Source organism: Sciurus carolinensis, chromosome 6 (assembly GCF_902686445.1).
Source record: "Sciurus carolinensis chromosome 6, mSciCar1.2, whole genome shotgun sequence".
Taxonomy (NCBI): domain Eukaryota; kingdom Metazoa; phylum Chordata; class Mammalia; order Rodentia; family Sciuridae; genus Sciurus; species Sciurus carolinensis.
The window spans coordinates 148,827,768-148,842,744 of NC_062218.1; the positions used below are offsets into that span (position 1 = coordinate 148,827,768).

The window sequence follows — 14,977 nt, forward strand, 5'->3', positions numbered from 1 at the left end:
ATATCCAGAGGTACAGATCTAAACTGCAGTAGCCAAGGGCAGTTACTGATAGTTCACCCAATGGTTGGGAACTTGAAAGGAACAGATTTAGAAGACAAGTGACAAGAAGGTCTGGAGAAGGAGTATGTAAATAGACTCCTCAGGGTGCAGTGGTGCACACCTGTAATCCCAGCGGCTCAGGAGGCTGAGGTAGGAGGATTGAGAGTTGAAAGCCAGCCTCAGCAATGGTGACACGCTAAGCAATTCAGTGAGACCCTGTCTCTAAATAAAATACAAAAAAGGGCTGGGGATGTGGCTCAGTGGTTGAGTGCCCCTGAGTTCAATCCCTAGTACTTCCCCTCCCCCCCCAAAAAAAAAGAATAAGCAGAGAATTAAAGATAATTGTGTCCCAGGTGAATGCTCACCAAAGCATTGTGTGGCTATGAGAATGCATTTTGCAGACATATAACTGTGGGATCATAACTAACCATGGGCCCAGCTGCTGTGCTTGGAAGTTCATTGCTGCTCTTAGGCTGATCCGCACTTCCCAGGGGTTACTCCCAGAAAATGCCTGAGCATGGCAGGAGTACTAAGGTACGCCTATTCCTGGTAGGTCTGAGTCTCCTGCGATGGCTGAAGATTTGTGGACTTCCTGAGGGTGATGCTGAACCTAAGCTAACACAGACATCCATCCACTGTGGAGAAGGCTTTCAATAACCAGGACAAAATGAGGTACTTGGTGGGTGTCCGTCAGCCTCTTTCCCTGGCTATCCCAATGACCAGGCAGAGGGCCCATGTGGAAGGGTGGCCAGGTAGGCAAGCATGGGGATTTACACATCAGCTTCCCTTCACCATGACTGATGTGGGTAGCTGGTGGCAGGTTGATTACATGGACACTTGTCAGGGACCAAGAAGAAGTTCTCATTCTGAGAACGTTCTGACCTTTACGATAAGCAGCAGGGCCCCTCCCCCCTCCTGGCTGATAGTTCTGACAATATGGCACCTATGGCGCCGTCCCTGCTTCTCTTCCGGGACTTCACCTTCCCGCCGGCGCGAACTTGCACCCTATCAGGAGCCCAGTAGAAGAACACAGCCAACCAGCCTGCGCCTCGTCATACCCCTCATTCCCTCAGCATAAATACCCGTGAGAACAATAAAAATTTGCAGCTTGATCAGAATTCCTGTCTTGCTGTCACTCCCTGCGTCTCTTGTCCCTTTCATTCCTTCTCTCTTAGGTTTGCCGTCCCCGTTGATGTCCCGCGGGCCGGGACAGACACTTTCTCCCGTGGAAGGGGCAACTAGTTACTCTCACTGGAAAATAAAATTCTGGATTTGGCTTTGCCTTTAGCTCTTCTGTGAGCCTCATGAACTATTATGGTATCCTGTACCACATACATAATATGTATGTACCACACTGCTTCTTATCCAGATTAGCAAAGGAAGGGGTATTAGTCTGGCTGCCATAACAAAATACTTTAGACCAAGTGCCACAAACAATTTATTCCTCACGTCTGGAGAATGGAAAGTCTAAGGTCAAGGTACTGGGCAAGATAGCTTTCATTCCAAGGCCTTTCCTCTTGGCTTGTAGGTAGCTCCCATTTCACCATCTTGCACAAACTTCTTTGTGTATGTATGTACTGAGAATGGCAGGGGAACCTATCCAGGTTATCTTCTTATAAGGACACTAATCCCATTGGACCAGAGTCCCACCCTCATGAGCTCATCTAACTGTAACCCTGATTATCTCCCAGAGTCCCCACTCCACATGCTACCACATTGACTGGGGGTTAGAATTTCAACATATGAATATGTGGGGGGTCACAAACATTCATTTCATAAGTTTGTGGCACTACATTGAGTCCTATAGAAATTTATTGGTTTTGTCATATACTTTATTACCCAGAAGCAGCTGGGCTATAAGAATGATGGAATGATCTACTTGAGACTCAGCTACTTGGCAACTGACAGAAAATAACCTAAATGATGACATTCTAGTTTACAGGACGCAGCATGTGCTTTGAATTGGTAACTAACAAATATGGACCCATTTCTACCCCAAGACCAGAATACATTGGTCCAGGAACCAAGGGGTGAACGAGGGAGTGGCGTATCTGGACCATGGCATCTAGTAACTAACAGAATTTTTGCTTGTCATTGCTGCAGCTGTAAACACTGTTTCCCAAGGGAGGAGTGCTTCCATCAGAAGAACTCAGTCTTCTACTGAACTGGGAGCTGTGACTGCCGCTGATCATTCTGGGTTTGGGTTTTGCGGGTTAATTCCAGTGAGCCTGAAATTAGCCTGAACTGTTTGCACAGCATGAACTTCTGGTGAAGGCTTACTATGTCCTGATTAAAAATCCTACTTGTAGTCATGTGTATGGGGAGTTTAAGGTAGTTAGTACCAGCTTGTCAACATAATTTATTGTAATAGATGGATAAGTCATACCTGGAGATCTTCACCTATCCCCATTTTCCCTCCTCCAGTGGTCCCCAAAACTTGGTTGTTGAGACTGGTTATGTAGCAAGAATATGCCTGTGTGACCAGCAAAGTATAAAAAATCCCAGCTGAGACTCCATTTGGAGCTTCTTGGTTCTGAGGTGTTCCTGATCCAAGAGATTTGTCCCTGTGGCCCTGTATTAGTTTCCTATTGCTGAGGTAACACTGTACCACAAAATTAGTAGCTTAGAACAACACATTTATTATCTTACAATGCTGATGTCAAAAGTCCAAAATCAGTCTTGTGGGCTGAAGTCAAGGTGCCTGCAGTGCTGCTGCTCTGGAAGTTCATGGGCAGATCTGTGCTCTTGCTGTTTTCTATGTCCGGAGGCTGCCTATGCCTTGGCTTGTGCCCTTCCTCCAAGTTCAAAGCCAGTAGAGTGAGTGGCACCTCTAAATCTGACTCCCTGGCCTTTGCACTCACCCTCACATCTCCTGACCCTCCTCAGAACCTTTGTGACTACAGTGGCCCCGTGGGTGACCCTTCTATCTCAAGATCCTCACTTAAGCCCAGCTGCTGTGTCCCTTTTTGCCACCTAAAGTAACATATTCACAGGTGTTTGGCATTAGAATGTAGACCCGCCTGGCAGACCATTCTTCTGCCCACCATAGGCCTTGACATGGGGGCGGGGGGACAGCGCTACAAGTGTCCTTTGCAGACCTCTTGGTGTGGGCAGCCTTTGGCAGTGATGCATGTACTTTTTAAAAATGCTGCGACTATATTGTAATGTTTTCCTGTGATAAACTACAGATTTGTTAGTTTTGTTGTTTTGGATTCTATTAAGTAATTGCACTGTCACCATCAGTGCTGGCCTCCTCAGGCCACTGAGCCAACAGGCAAAGAACGGGACACTGCTGGACGGGGTGATTGTACTCATTAAGGAGGAACTGGATTGCTGCAACAGAAAGGGACCAAAAAACTGGGACACCAGTGGACGCTCCAAGATACCCCTTAGAACGTCCATGTCCAACAGTGAATGTTAATTTAAAAGTTTTTTTTTTTCATTTTGGATGCTTTTTATTTCTTTTTCTTGCCTAATTGCTCTGGCTAAAGCCTCCAAGTACAATATTGAATACAAATGGTGGGAGTAGACATTTTTGCTTTTATCTTATGAGAAATAGTTTTTCTCACTGCTAAATATGTTAGCTGTGAATTTTTTCATAAATGCTTTTCATCAAAGAAGTTTACTTCTCTTTCTAGTATTCTTCATTAGAGGATACTGGATTTTGACAAGTGGTTTTTTTGTGTTGCAATGATCACATGGTTTCTTTCTTTTCTTCTATTAATATGGTGTATTACTGATTTTTATATTGAATCTGCCATGTTTTTCTGAAAAAAAAAAAAAAAAATCTCCCTTGGTTGTGCGAAATCTTTATGTTCCTGGATTTGGTTTGCTAGTATTTTGTTGAGGAATGGATGGCCATATTCTTAAGGAATATTGGTCTGCAGTTTACTTTTCTCATATTTGTCTGTCTGGTATTATAGGGTAAGTTGTGTTCCTTCCCTGTCAACTTATTGGAAGAGTTTTTAAAAGGTTGCTGTTTAAACATCTGTTGGAATTCACCAGATGACAGGGAGCCATCCTGCCAGAACTTTTCTCTATTGGGCTCTTTTGGTTTACCAACTACTTTGGTTTGGATGGTTTGTCCCCTGAGTTTCATGTGGTGAAGGTTTGGTCCTCAGTATGGAATTGTTGGTGCATTTTAAAAAGTGGAGCACTCCCTGCCCCTCCCCCTCACCGTCTTCCTGTCTCACCATGTGACACCTCCAGCACATGTTCTTGTCATTGTGAGGCCACCCTCAGTGGGGCCCTTGCCAGAGCCAAGGAGAGAGTGATGTCGTGCTCTTGGGCCTCTGGAACTGAGTTAAGTAAACCTTATTTAAATAAAATATTTCATTATAGTACTGGAACCTAATACTGTTTGCTAGTTACAGGTCTACTTAGATTTTATATTTCTTCTTCAGTCAGTTTTGGGACCATGTGCCTTTTTAGGAATTTTTTCATTTCACTTAGGTTACCTAATTTGTTGGTATACAACTGTTCATAGTATTGTTATGGGGCGCAACTTAAGAACAGACCAATCACCACTGAGAAGTCCAAATTCGAGAGTCTTTATTAAGCCGGCCGGCTGACTGTCTCACACAATGCCCCCAAAAATGGCTATTGGGAGAACAGCCCCGACCACAGGGTTGCAGGGGTTCTTATACCAAAAATCACATCAATCATAAGTGTCTGTTGCTATGATTCGAAATTACAAACTAACATCATGAGATCATCAACAGAGGGGGAAGTGGGTCAAAATGACCCTTACCTAGGTACAAACTAAAAATGGTTGCTAACATCCACACAATCACCGTTCACATGGTACATTGTTTAGGAGCAATAGGAATCAAAAGAGAGCAATTTTTCTTTACATAGGAATTATCATTCTGTATTGTTAAACTTGTCACACCAAGTAACTGATGATGGGTACAGAGGCAGGGTGTTCCCATGGGAGAAGCTTATTTCCTACATAACATGGAGTCTCAGAGCAAAATGGAGTCTGTTTAGTCATTTCCCTTAGAGTCTGGCCTATAACATTCTCATGGAGTCAGATCTGTCAGCCCATCACAGTATTTCCTTAAGTCTTTTTGTTTCTGTAAGGTTTTTGTTTCTTTATATATATGTAGATGGACACCATACCTTTTTTATTCATTTTTATTTTCATATGGTGCTGAGGATTGAACCCAGTGCCTCATGTGTGCCAGGCAAGCGCTCTACCACTGAGCCACATCCCCAGTCCTTTTCCTCTTTTATTCCTGATTTTGAGTCTTCCCCCAACCAGGACAATCTAACTCAAGGTTTGTCAAGTTTCTTTATCTTTTCAGAGGACCAACTCTTGGTTTCAGTGAGTTTCTCTGTTCATTTTTACTCTTATCTATTTCCTTCCTTCGACTTGCTTTGGGTTTAGCTTACTCTTGTTTTTTAAGGTGGAAGTTTATTATTTGTTTTCTTCATAACGTATGCATTTACAGCTATACCTTTCCTTTTGAATACTACCTTTGCTGCATTCCATATGTTCTGGTATGTGGTTTTTATTTTCACTTCTCTCAAAATAATTTCTAACTTCCCTTTGGGTTCATTCTTTGACCTATTAGTTATTTGAGGGTGGTTTGTTATTTTATGCAAGGATTATTACTGATAATTAACTTCAAAATTTATTTTAGGGAAAAGGATATTTAATGAGACTGCTAGTAAATTGAGGAGTGGAGACTTTGTGTCTCCTCATTCTGGGGAGATAGCACCTCTGATTGATAAAGGATAGTTATATCTTAACAAACAGAGTTATGTTTACTGGGTAGAAATTCCAATACGCACAGGAGGATATGACTGTATGTTGAAAGGTCAAAGGGCAGAAGGTGCTGGGGTAACCAAGCCAATGGGTTTCAGCTTCAAACCTACCCTTTTTATTCTTTGTATATGTTACTTTGTGATGATGGGGCCAGAACCCCAAGAAATACATTTTGTTCTCAATTACCTTCTCTCTTACTGTGCAAATAAGAGGTGCAAGAGATACTGGAAATCTAAAGCACAAGGGAGTAGCTCTACCCTGTGTGACTTGCGGGTAGTGTCATCTCTGTGATGCTTCTTCACACTGGAAAGGAGTTAATTCCAGGAGTGGCAGTTGATTTGTTTCTGTTTTTTCCACACTTCCCCAACCAGCCTTGCGGTGCTCTCCTAGAGATGTTAGCACCAGCAGGCTAGCAGCTCTTCTTCAGACTTTTGAACCAGCAAGGTCAAGCAGGGACTCCTCTGACAATTGAGTCTCATTTCCTCTCATTTCCCCGGGACCCCTCAATCAGGCTTCTCATTCCCTCCTTTTCTTATTCCCCCGATTCTTGGGATGTTGGCTGTATTCCTGATTTACTATCTCCGTGATAACTCGGTTTTCCCTTTTGGCCTCCCAATTCTCTATTCTGATTCTTTTCATATTTTGTTTAAAAAATGGTATGACTTGTTTCCTGACTAGGCTCTATTTGATCCATGGTTACCTAGATATTTAAGTGGATAGCTGTGGTAAGATGTTAACAATTTTTTTCCAGAACTGGGGACTGAAGCCAGGGGTGCTTTGCCACTGAGTTACTACTCCAGCCCTTTCAGTTTTTCTTTTGAGACAGGATCTTGCTAAGTTGCCCACTCCCAACCCACAAGAAAAGTCTAGTTTTCTGTTTGTATCCAGGAAAAGTTCTTTGGGCTGATATCAGTGCCACAAAAATTCCAAAATGAAGCAAATAAAATATGACCTTTGTGGAAAAAATGAAAAAAATATTCTATAGGGAAAACTTATGTAATATTCATCTTATAAGAGGGACATAGAGGCCCAGGATTGGTAAGAATTGTCCAAAATCATGTAATAAAATTAATGGAGTCTAAACTTTCCCATTACTCGTTCATTAAAATATTGGAAACCAAGTATATGAAGCAGATCTCCTGGCTGTATGTAATAGGAAACAAACAAGCTCAAGCAAAGAAGGGAATCTGTTACCTCGTTTAACTGAAAAGGGGGAAAAAGGATGTCTGCATTTAGCACCTGGAGGAATGGTATGAGGAATCTTTTTCCTTTTCTCTGTTGGCTCCATCTGGCAGCCTCTCTGTATGTTGTAGCAAAATTGACCACTGGAAGATCCAGGCACCCCCGGTAGGTCAGCATATGCAGTGTCTTCCCCACTAATTCCAGCAAATGCACTGGGGCCGACTGGAGTCAAGATGGGGCCATATGGATTGACGATGGGGGAAGCTAGTTCCTTAGAAAAAGTGGGGTGCTATTACTAAGAGAAGCAAGTGAATGAATGAACGAACGCTGACAGGTCAAAATGAGATGATCAGTCAGCTGACCTCTTGATACCTACAGGCCGAGACCTAGAGTTTACACAGCTACCAAGTGAGCCAGCCAAGGCTTAAATTCATTTCTGAATTAAGAGTAAGATTTGTGGCAAATTTGTAAATCAAGACAATAACCTTAGGGGTCTCTCTTTATTCTCAGAAGATGAAGTAAAAATTATAATGTATTAGACAATAGTTTTATACTGCCCTTTAAATTAAGATGGACTTTGGTGAAAACCTCAAATTTGACTATTCCAAATCCTGTAGATATTAAAGCCGAGTTTACAATATTTTAATATGACTTAGTGCTAAAAAGACCCTATACTATAAACAGAGCCTACATTTTAAATTGAAATATAGTTCAAGTACCATAAAGTTTATGCTTTAAAAGTGTATGTTCATTTGGTTTTAATTCCCATTGGATTATGTCTGAAATGCTGACCCACTCACCTACATTAAGCAGCTTTTAGTGGCTTAAAAAAGTCAAAATATAAAAAAATCCACATTCACATTAGTTTTAAAGGAAAAGCCATTTATTTCTCCTCTTTCTCACCCCATTTCTCAGTGATTTCTTAGCGTCTGGAGCTTCCTGCTTCTGCCAGAGTTCTGTCTTCTAATTTCAAGCCAGTAGAGGCTCAGGTAGGGCATTTTTTATTTGAGTCAGTAATACCTCTTTTAGAAATGTTTAAAATCAGAATTTTGGCAAAATCTGTTATGTAGGTAAGTCGGCTTTCAACCAAACCTGCAGAGTGACATCTGCTGGTCATAAGGACTGCATCTCTATCCTGTTGGAACTCCCTTTTGAAATCTATCCATAACTTTAATTGCATAGTGACAAAACCAAGTAAACCCAAGTCTCTTCCTTGGCAAAAAGTAAATGAACACGAATGACTTATATGTGCCAATTTATGCTTTAAGTTTCTTCTTCATTTTAGTCAACACTGTGTCTCTTTCTTTTGTTTAGGGGAAAATAAACTGTTATTTGAAAATGAACTAAAAACCGTTTTAAAACCATTTCCTTAAAACTGCCCTTCGGGTTTTTGTTTTGGAGCAACAGTTGATTAATTAATCTGGAGAGTTTCTAGCAGACTTGATGGAAGATGGCTGCCAAAGGCCACATCACCCCAATGCTGCTGTTGTACTATGAAGTCGCAGGCTTTGCACAGTCTGAACCCTGTCCTTCTGTCTTCAGAACTGCATACATATATGTGCATCTAGATTATTCCTGTATTAGCTCTGGAAATTTTTCCCACTGCTTTTGAGGTTAGTTTATAATTGGAAAAAGTAAGACCTATATTTTGTATTTATGTTTTTAAATGAAGGCAAGTTAATTTACTGATAAAAGCGTTTTTATACATGATGATAACATTGTTTTGTGTAGAAAATATAAACTTTAATTTGCAGTATTCAAGTGGCATCTAACTTTGGTAGTCAAGGTCTACTCCCCTTTAGAGTTCTTTTTCCCCCGCTTCAGTTATTTTGCTACTATAAAAAAGTTGGGACTAGCTACCATGTATTTGGACATTTCTGATTCTTTCCATGCAATGAAATTCTAGAGGGAAAAAAATCTGTAATCAAATTGCTGTACACAACGATTAAAGGAACTAAAATTAGTACTCTAATTAAAAAATTGGGATGAATAGCTGGAGGGAGATGGATGTTTTACAAATTCAGTCCTTACCTGTTATCTTGAGTCAATAATAAACTTCTGAAGCTGATAAATAAAAGCTTCCACATGTGCTTAGTGTGAACATAATACTTAAGAGACAGGTGGAACCAAAGACTTAAAGCAGAAAAAAGGTAATTGGGCAGGAAGGGATTGTGGCTTTTCAGAGGAAAAATAGATCCAGGGAAAATAAGCTGCAGACAGATGACCAAATAATCCATGGGAACCATCTGGAGAACCAGTTAAGAATGAGGACCCTCAGCTGGGTATGGTGGCGCATAGCTGTAATCCCAGCTATTCTGGAGGCTGAGGTAGGAGTATCACAAGTTCAAGGCCAGCCTGGGCAACTCAATGAGATCATGTCTCAGAATGATGATGATGATGATGATGTTGGGCTGGGGGTGTAGCTCCACAGTAGAGCACTAGCCCAGCATTTGATCTTTGATACCACAAAAAATAAAACAAACAAATAAGAGGAATGTGGATCCTTGATCTCATGTAGGACTACTAAAAGAGAAGCTTTAGGGTAACTTCAGGAAGCTCCCTTTTCAGATTTGATGATCTGGAATACTGAAGCAATTTAAAAGTGAAGTGACTAATACATTAGGGTATTTATTAGTATCCTGGTATTGACAGAATTGGAGCCAGGGGACTAGACATCGAGATTAGCTCTGAATAATACATTTAAAAGGCAGGAGTTAGCTGTCATTTTGTTTTCAATTTCTGAGAGGTCTTCTCTTTACTCATGACTCAATTCATAGCCCATCATTTAGCTGGACATTCTAGAACTTGGGTTCTTTTTATGTATTGTAATAGGTCAAACAGATACTCAGCATCAGAAAAATTCTATCAATCAACCAGGCACTGGTAATCTTTTCTGCTGTTTGTTTTCCTCTCAAAACACATTTTCTCTCTCTCACACACACACAAACAAAAAACACCTAGAAAACCACAAAACATTTTCACATGCCTTATTAAAAGCTGAAGTAACTAATTTTTTAAGCACAGAATTCAGCATACCATAAATATAAAAGGAAAATAATTACAGTTTAATTTTACAATGGTATTAAGTATATATTAAAAAATCACACATTAAAAAAGTATATAAGCTTACAGTGACTTCTGCTGCAACTGCAGCTTTTGTTCAATGATGTCTGAGAAACGAGGAACTTTTTTTGAAATAGCGACACGGATGTCATCACTCACACTAAAGCCACCTCTGGACTTGGTTTTGAAATGCAGAAGTGATGAAAAGCCCAGCTCACACAGGTATGTAGTTGCAAATGGCATGAGGATCTCCAGAGCTGCCTTTGCCAGGTTTGGAAACACTGTGAACTGAGCACACCAGAAATCCTCAAGCTTCATCGTTTCAAACTCCATGAGGATTTGGCCACTAGCTCGTAATTCGGCAAGATCATTTTTCATTAAATAGCCATCATTAACAAAATCGAGATTAAAAAGAAATGGATCCAGTATCCACTTCCTTGCCTCATCAAGGGCTCCAACAGAAAAATATCCCTGGAAGAAGCTGCTCAACTGCTGCAGGTGCCATGTTACATCGGGGGCAATACACACTCCTTCACCGTCAGAAACAGTGATTTCTTCAAGGAGGGGAAAATTGGTAAAGTTTCTTTTCTCAATTCTTTTTTGCCAAAATGGAAACTTTCTAACCAAAGCAGATAACTTTTCTCTAGCCGAAACTGTGTTCATCCCAGTCCTTTGCAGAGAGGCACTGAGTTCATTTAGGTGTTTGAATAAATCTGCGAGGTATGCCAGGTGAACTTTGAACTCTTTATTGTCAAAGCCATCAATTAAAGTACTGCTTTGGTGGTGAAGAAACTGATTTATTTCTTCATACATTTCAAAAATATGAGTCAGCATTTGTCCTCGGGAAAGCCACCTCATTTCAGTATGGAAAAGGAGGACGCTATATTCTATGCCAATTTCTTCCAAGAAAGCCTGAAACAGGCGATGGTTTGGAGCTCGACCTTTGATGAAATTGATCACCCTCACCACAGTAAACAGGGCATCCCTCAGTTTTGTAGGCAATGTCTTCGTGACAAGTGCATGAGGGTTTAACAGACAATGTGTGATCACGATGTGAGGTACCTCTTTTTTCACACAGGCAACAAATTCTGAATCTTCTCCTAGCACAGAGGAGGCACCATCAGTGCAAAGAGAGCCACAAACCTCAAGTGCTATTTTGTGCTTCAGAAAGAAGCCCCTGAAGAGGCTGAACACATCTCTTCCTTTCATGGTTAACTGTAGTGGTTCGCAGAACAGGAATTCTTCAATGATTTCTTTCTCTTTTATATATCGTACAAATGCCATTAGCTGATTGCAGTCATCCATGTCAGTTGTCTCAGCAAGCTGAATACCCACCTTAAGAGGACTGGCTTTGATATCTTCTAGAACTTGCTGTAAGATATCCTGGCTCATTTCATCAATTCTAGAATGGATCACATTGTCTGATAAAGGTATTTGCTGAAGCTTTTTTTGTGCATCTGGTCCCAAAACTATTTGGGCTATTTCTAGTGCACAAGGTTTGACTAATTTTTCAGCTATTGTATGAGGATTCTTCTCTTTGGCACATAAATATGCAAACTGATATGATGCTTGTAATAAGGCATCCTCATGAGATGCAACTCCGAGTGCTTTCAAGGTTTCACTCTTATCAGAGGGTGTTGGCACAGGCTTCAGGCCACTGAGATCATGTCCAGCTATACCACCATGCTGTCTGTTAAAATGGTCTGACAGTTTTGATGGCCTGAGGTCAGTATTTGAAAATACTGAGTTACACAACACACACTGTGGGCGCTGAGTTCCATCAGCCTCTGTTGTACAGGTGAACCAGTAACGGACATAGTCATCATCCCATTTGCGTTTCTTTGACATGGCACACAGGAATTCTCAGGTAGTGTTCCAGAGATGCCACAGAGAATTGCTTTAAGAGTAAAATATAACCCATATGTTAAAAAATCACTGGCTAACTGAATTAAAACAAAGCCACATCACATGCTATCCTGTACATGTCAAGAAATATCCTGTGATGTGTCAGTTCAAGGTAAGCCATGAAAACATGACAATTCAAATAAAGCTGGCAACTCAGAGCTAACTACTCTGGAATAAACGACCCAACAGCAAGTCATCATGGGAGATCTGGGCTTAGGCAAGTTATGAATACCCATAATCCTTTACTGACATTGTGGTTATGGCTTAATTTGTTTTCAATGATGTTTATTACAAACAAATCGGGTACATTTTGTATCCTCTAGAAAGGGCATCTCATGGGGATGCATGCTCCTTCCATCCTGACCCAAAGATGTATGCACACCCTCAGTTAAGAACCACTGAACAAATAAAAGGAGTAATTCACCAAATCCTCAAAGCAAGGGCAGATTTTGACATGGTGGCTAATTATTGAAGTTAAAGATTAAACAGGTCTGTAAAACTATTTGATCCCTGGGCAGCTTTGACTTCAACTTAAACAGGAATTTCTAATAGGTTTTTAAGCCTGATTAAGTCTACCTTCACACAAAGGTGGGCTACAAAGACTGGCTTCCTTGCTACTAAGTCAAGTGTAGCACATTATTAGTCTTTGATTCTTATTGTCCATATATAAAAGCAAAGCAACATGTTGAGGAGAAACACATCTATTCTAGTTACTGAGACTTTAGGAAAATCCCTCTCAAGTGAGAACACCTTTAACTACAAGGAATTTCATGGTGCTTTTCCATATAGCTACCCCTTCAGTAGAAGCAATCAAAATGGAAGTCAAAACAAGAATGTAAATAAGCAGCATTCCTAAGATTTGTCTTAAGTTAAAGACAGGGTGTATACACAAAGCCAGTGGTTCTCTACTGTAGTAAATGGAGGAATCATCTGAGTCATGGCTAAAATGCACATTCCTAGACCCTACTCCTAGAGATACTGATTCTCTAATTCTGGAGTAGGGGCCTAGAATTTGTATTCTAAATCAGCATTGTAGATAATTAAGAACAGTAACTAGAACAGTGATTTATAATGAGAGCTGCCCATCACAGTCACAGGGGATCCTTCTGAGAGTATACATGTCCCTAATTATTATAATAGTAAGTCATCCTCTGCAGAAGGAGAACAAAAGAATATGAAATAAAGTTGTTGGGTGATCCTAATGCACACTGGAGCAAGTATGCAGGTTTAGAAGGAAGAAAACATTTCCTTCAGGACAATCCGTAGCTCACATACATTCTAGATTGTCAAGTGAATACTCCAACTGCTTTAGTAAGTTTTATTAAAGTTTTATTTATTTATTAAAGCTTTATTTTTTTTTAATTTCTGAGTTGAGAACAACCACCTATGAAAGTGGAGAAACCTAAAAACGAAAATCATGGCTTTTTTCTATTTCCTTTTTTTTTTTTTTTAGCAAATGAACAAAGGTCTCTGCAGATAGGCTCGAAAAGACCTCAGAAAACAATTCTATCTCCATAATAAATAAATGATTCCCAAAGTTTTCAAAGTTATATGTCTCAGAATGTGGCTGAAATAACTTAATGGGGATACATTTAAATCAAAATGCACAATGTGGTGGCAGAAAACATCACAAGACAAGAATATCTACTTGAAAGAGTAGCTCTCTAGTGCATATGCCATGATTAATTGGCTGTAAAATGTACTTCTGTTACTAATAGGTTGACCAGTTATATAGTTGTTATGAGTTAAAAATTGGGGATATCTACTGATCAAAAATTATCTGAACTTCAAAAAGCTTTTGAAGTTCATAAGGTCTTATTTTGTCAAGTAATGACATATATGACAACTTGTGTTTAGAAATACTTATAAGTAATTATTATGATGTCAGCATGAAAATGCCCAAGTTCCTGTATTCTGTAATATATATTTACTACGTATATTTGGAGAGGTGGAGGGAATGATGGTAAAAGCTTTGCTATAGTCTTAAAAATCATTACAGAACCTGTTAAGAGACCATTCTTATCTTTGACTATGCTACTCAAGCACGTTTTAAGATATACTTGTATTGAACAAAAGATTTTCAGGAAAATTCACTTATAGTCTTCTCCATTCCCCTCAAACGGGAAAAGAGGTAGCACGAATTTTCAAGATCCTCAAAGATGAACTTACCGCCCAAATGGCTTTCTTGTGTTTTAGAACCTCACAATTTTAACTTGCTCCTTTGTGGTGTTTAGGAGTAACAATATCCTAAAAAACGTAAACATTAAGAATTATTAATTTAAACAGACATGATAATGTTATTGTGGTTATATTAAATAAGTTTTCATCTGTTAGAAATACAGAATTATTAACAAGTGAAATGATGTCTGGGATTGCCTTAGAAATACTGTACTTGAGCACATGAATACACACATAAGGAGGGGTGGAAATAAAACGAAATAAGACTGGCCTTGGGTTGGCAACTCTTGAAGCTGGATGATGGGTACACATCATACCACTCCCACTTTTATGTACCTTGGAAGTTTTCTGTAATAAAAAGTAAAATAAAACATTATTTTAAAGAAGATATCATTCATTTTCAAAATAGTTCTGAGACTCTTTTGGGAGCTATCTTAAGGTGCTGAATGAAAGATCTGATATAACAAAGTAAAATGTTTTTGTAAATTTATGCAGCAGAGTTGTAAAAAGTACCATAGTTGAGACAAAAAAAAAAAAATCGGTTAAAAGGGAACGTTCCTATAACAGAACTCCTTAGGAAATGCTAAGATATTATATATATATTTCAGGAGTGAAAATACTTAAGTCAGTTGTAAGCCTGAAGCTGGAAACCACTTGCGATCAGCTGGTACCCAGCCACTGCCTGTGCAAAGTCCCTGGTAGGCGCGGTGTTTGGGGAGGCAGAGGGTGTAACCATATTTTATAGTTAAAGCAACAGCCACAGCAGGGGTAGGACGTGGTGACTGCTCCAGAGGCGGACGCCTGGGATCTTGGCTTTGTCACCTACAGGCTGGGACCTTT

At 40.0% G+C, this 14,977-nt stretch overlaps 1 protein-coding gene across 1 annotated transcript; it reads right to left on the reverse strand.

Annotated features, from left to right (window-relative positions):
• Positions 1-5,209: 5,209 nt before the first annotated feature.
• Fam200c (family with sequence similarity 200 member C) lies at positions 5,210-14,208 on the reverse strand. The gene is made up of 2 exons (XM_047556851.1): positions 14,129-14,208; positions 5,210-11,951 (listed from the first exon to the last, which is right to left on the reverse strand). Exon 2 carries the CDS (start codon positions 11,900-11,902, stop codon positions 10,118-10,120), a length of 1,785 nt encoding a protein of 594 aa, XP_047412807.1. The 5' UTR covers positions 11,903-11,951; positions 14,129-14,208; the 3' UTR covers positions 5,210-10,117.
• Between the last annotated feature and the right edge of the window lie 769 nt (positions 14,209-14,977).

Coding starts and splice junctions, on each gene's coding strand:
- Fam200c (XM_047556851.1), bottom strand. CDS start 11,902: ATGTCAAAGAAACGCAAATGGGATGATGACTATGTCCGTTACTGGTTC.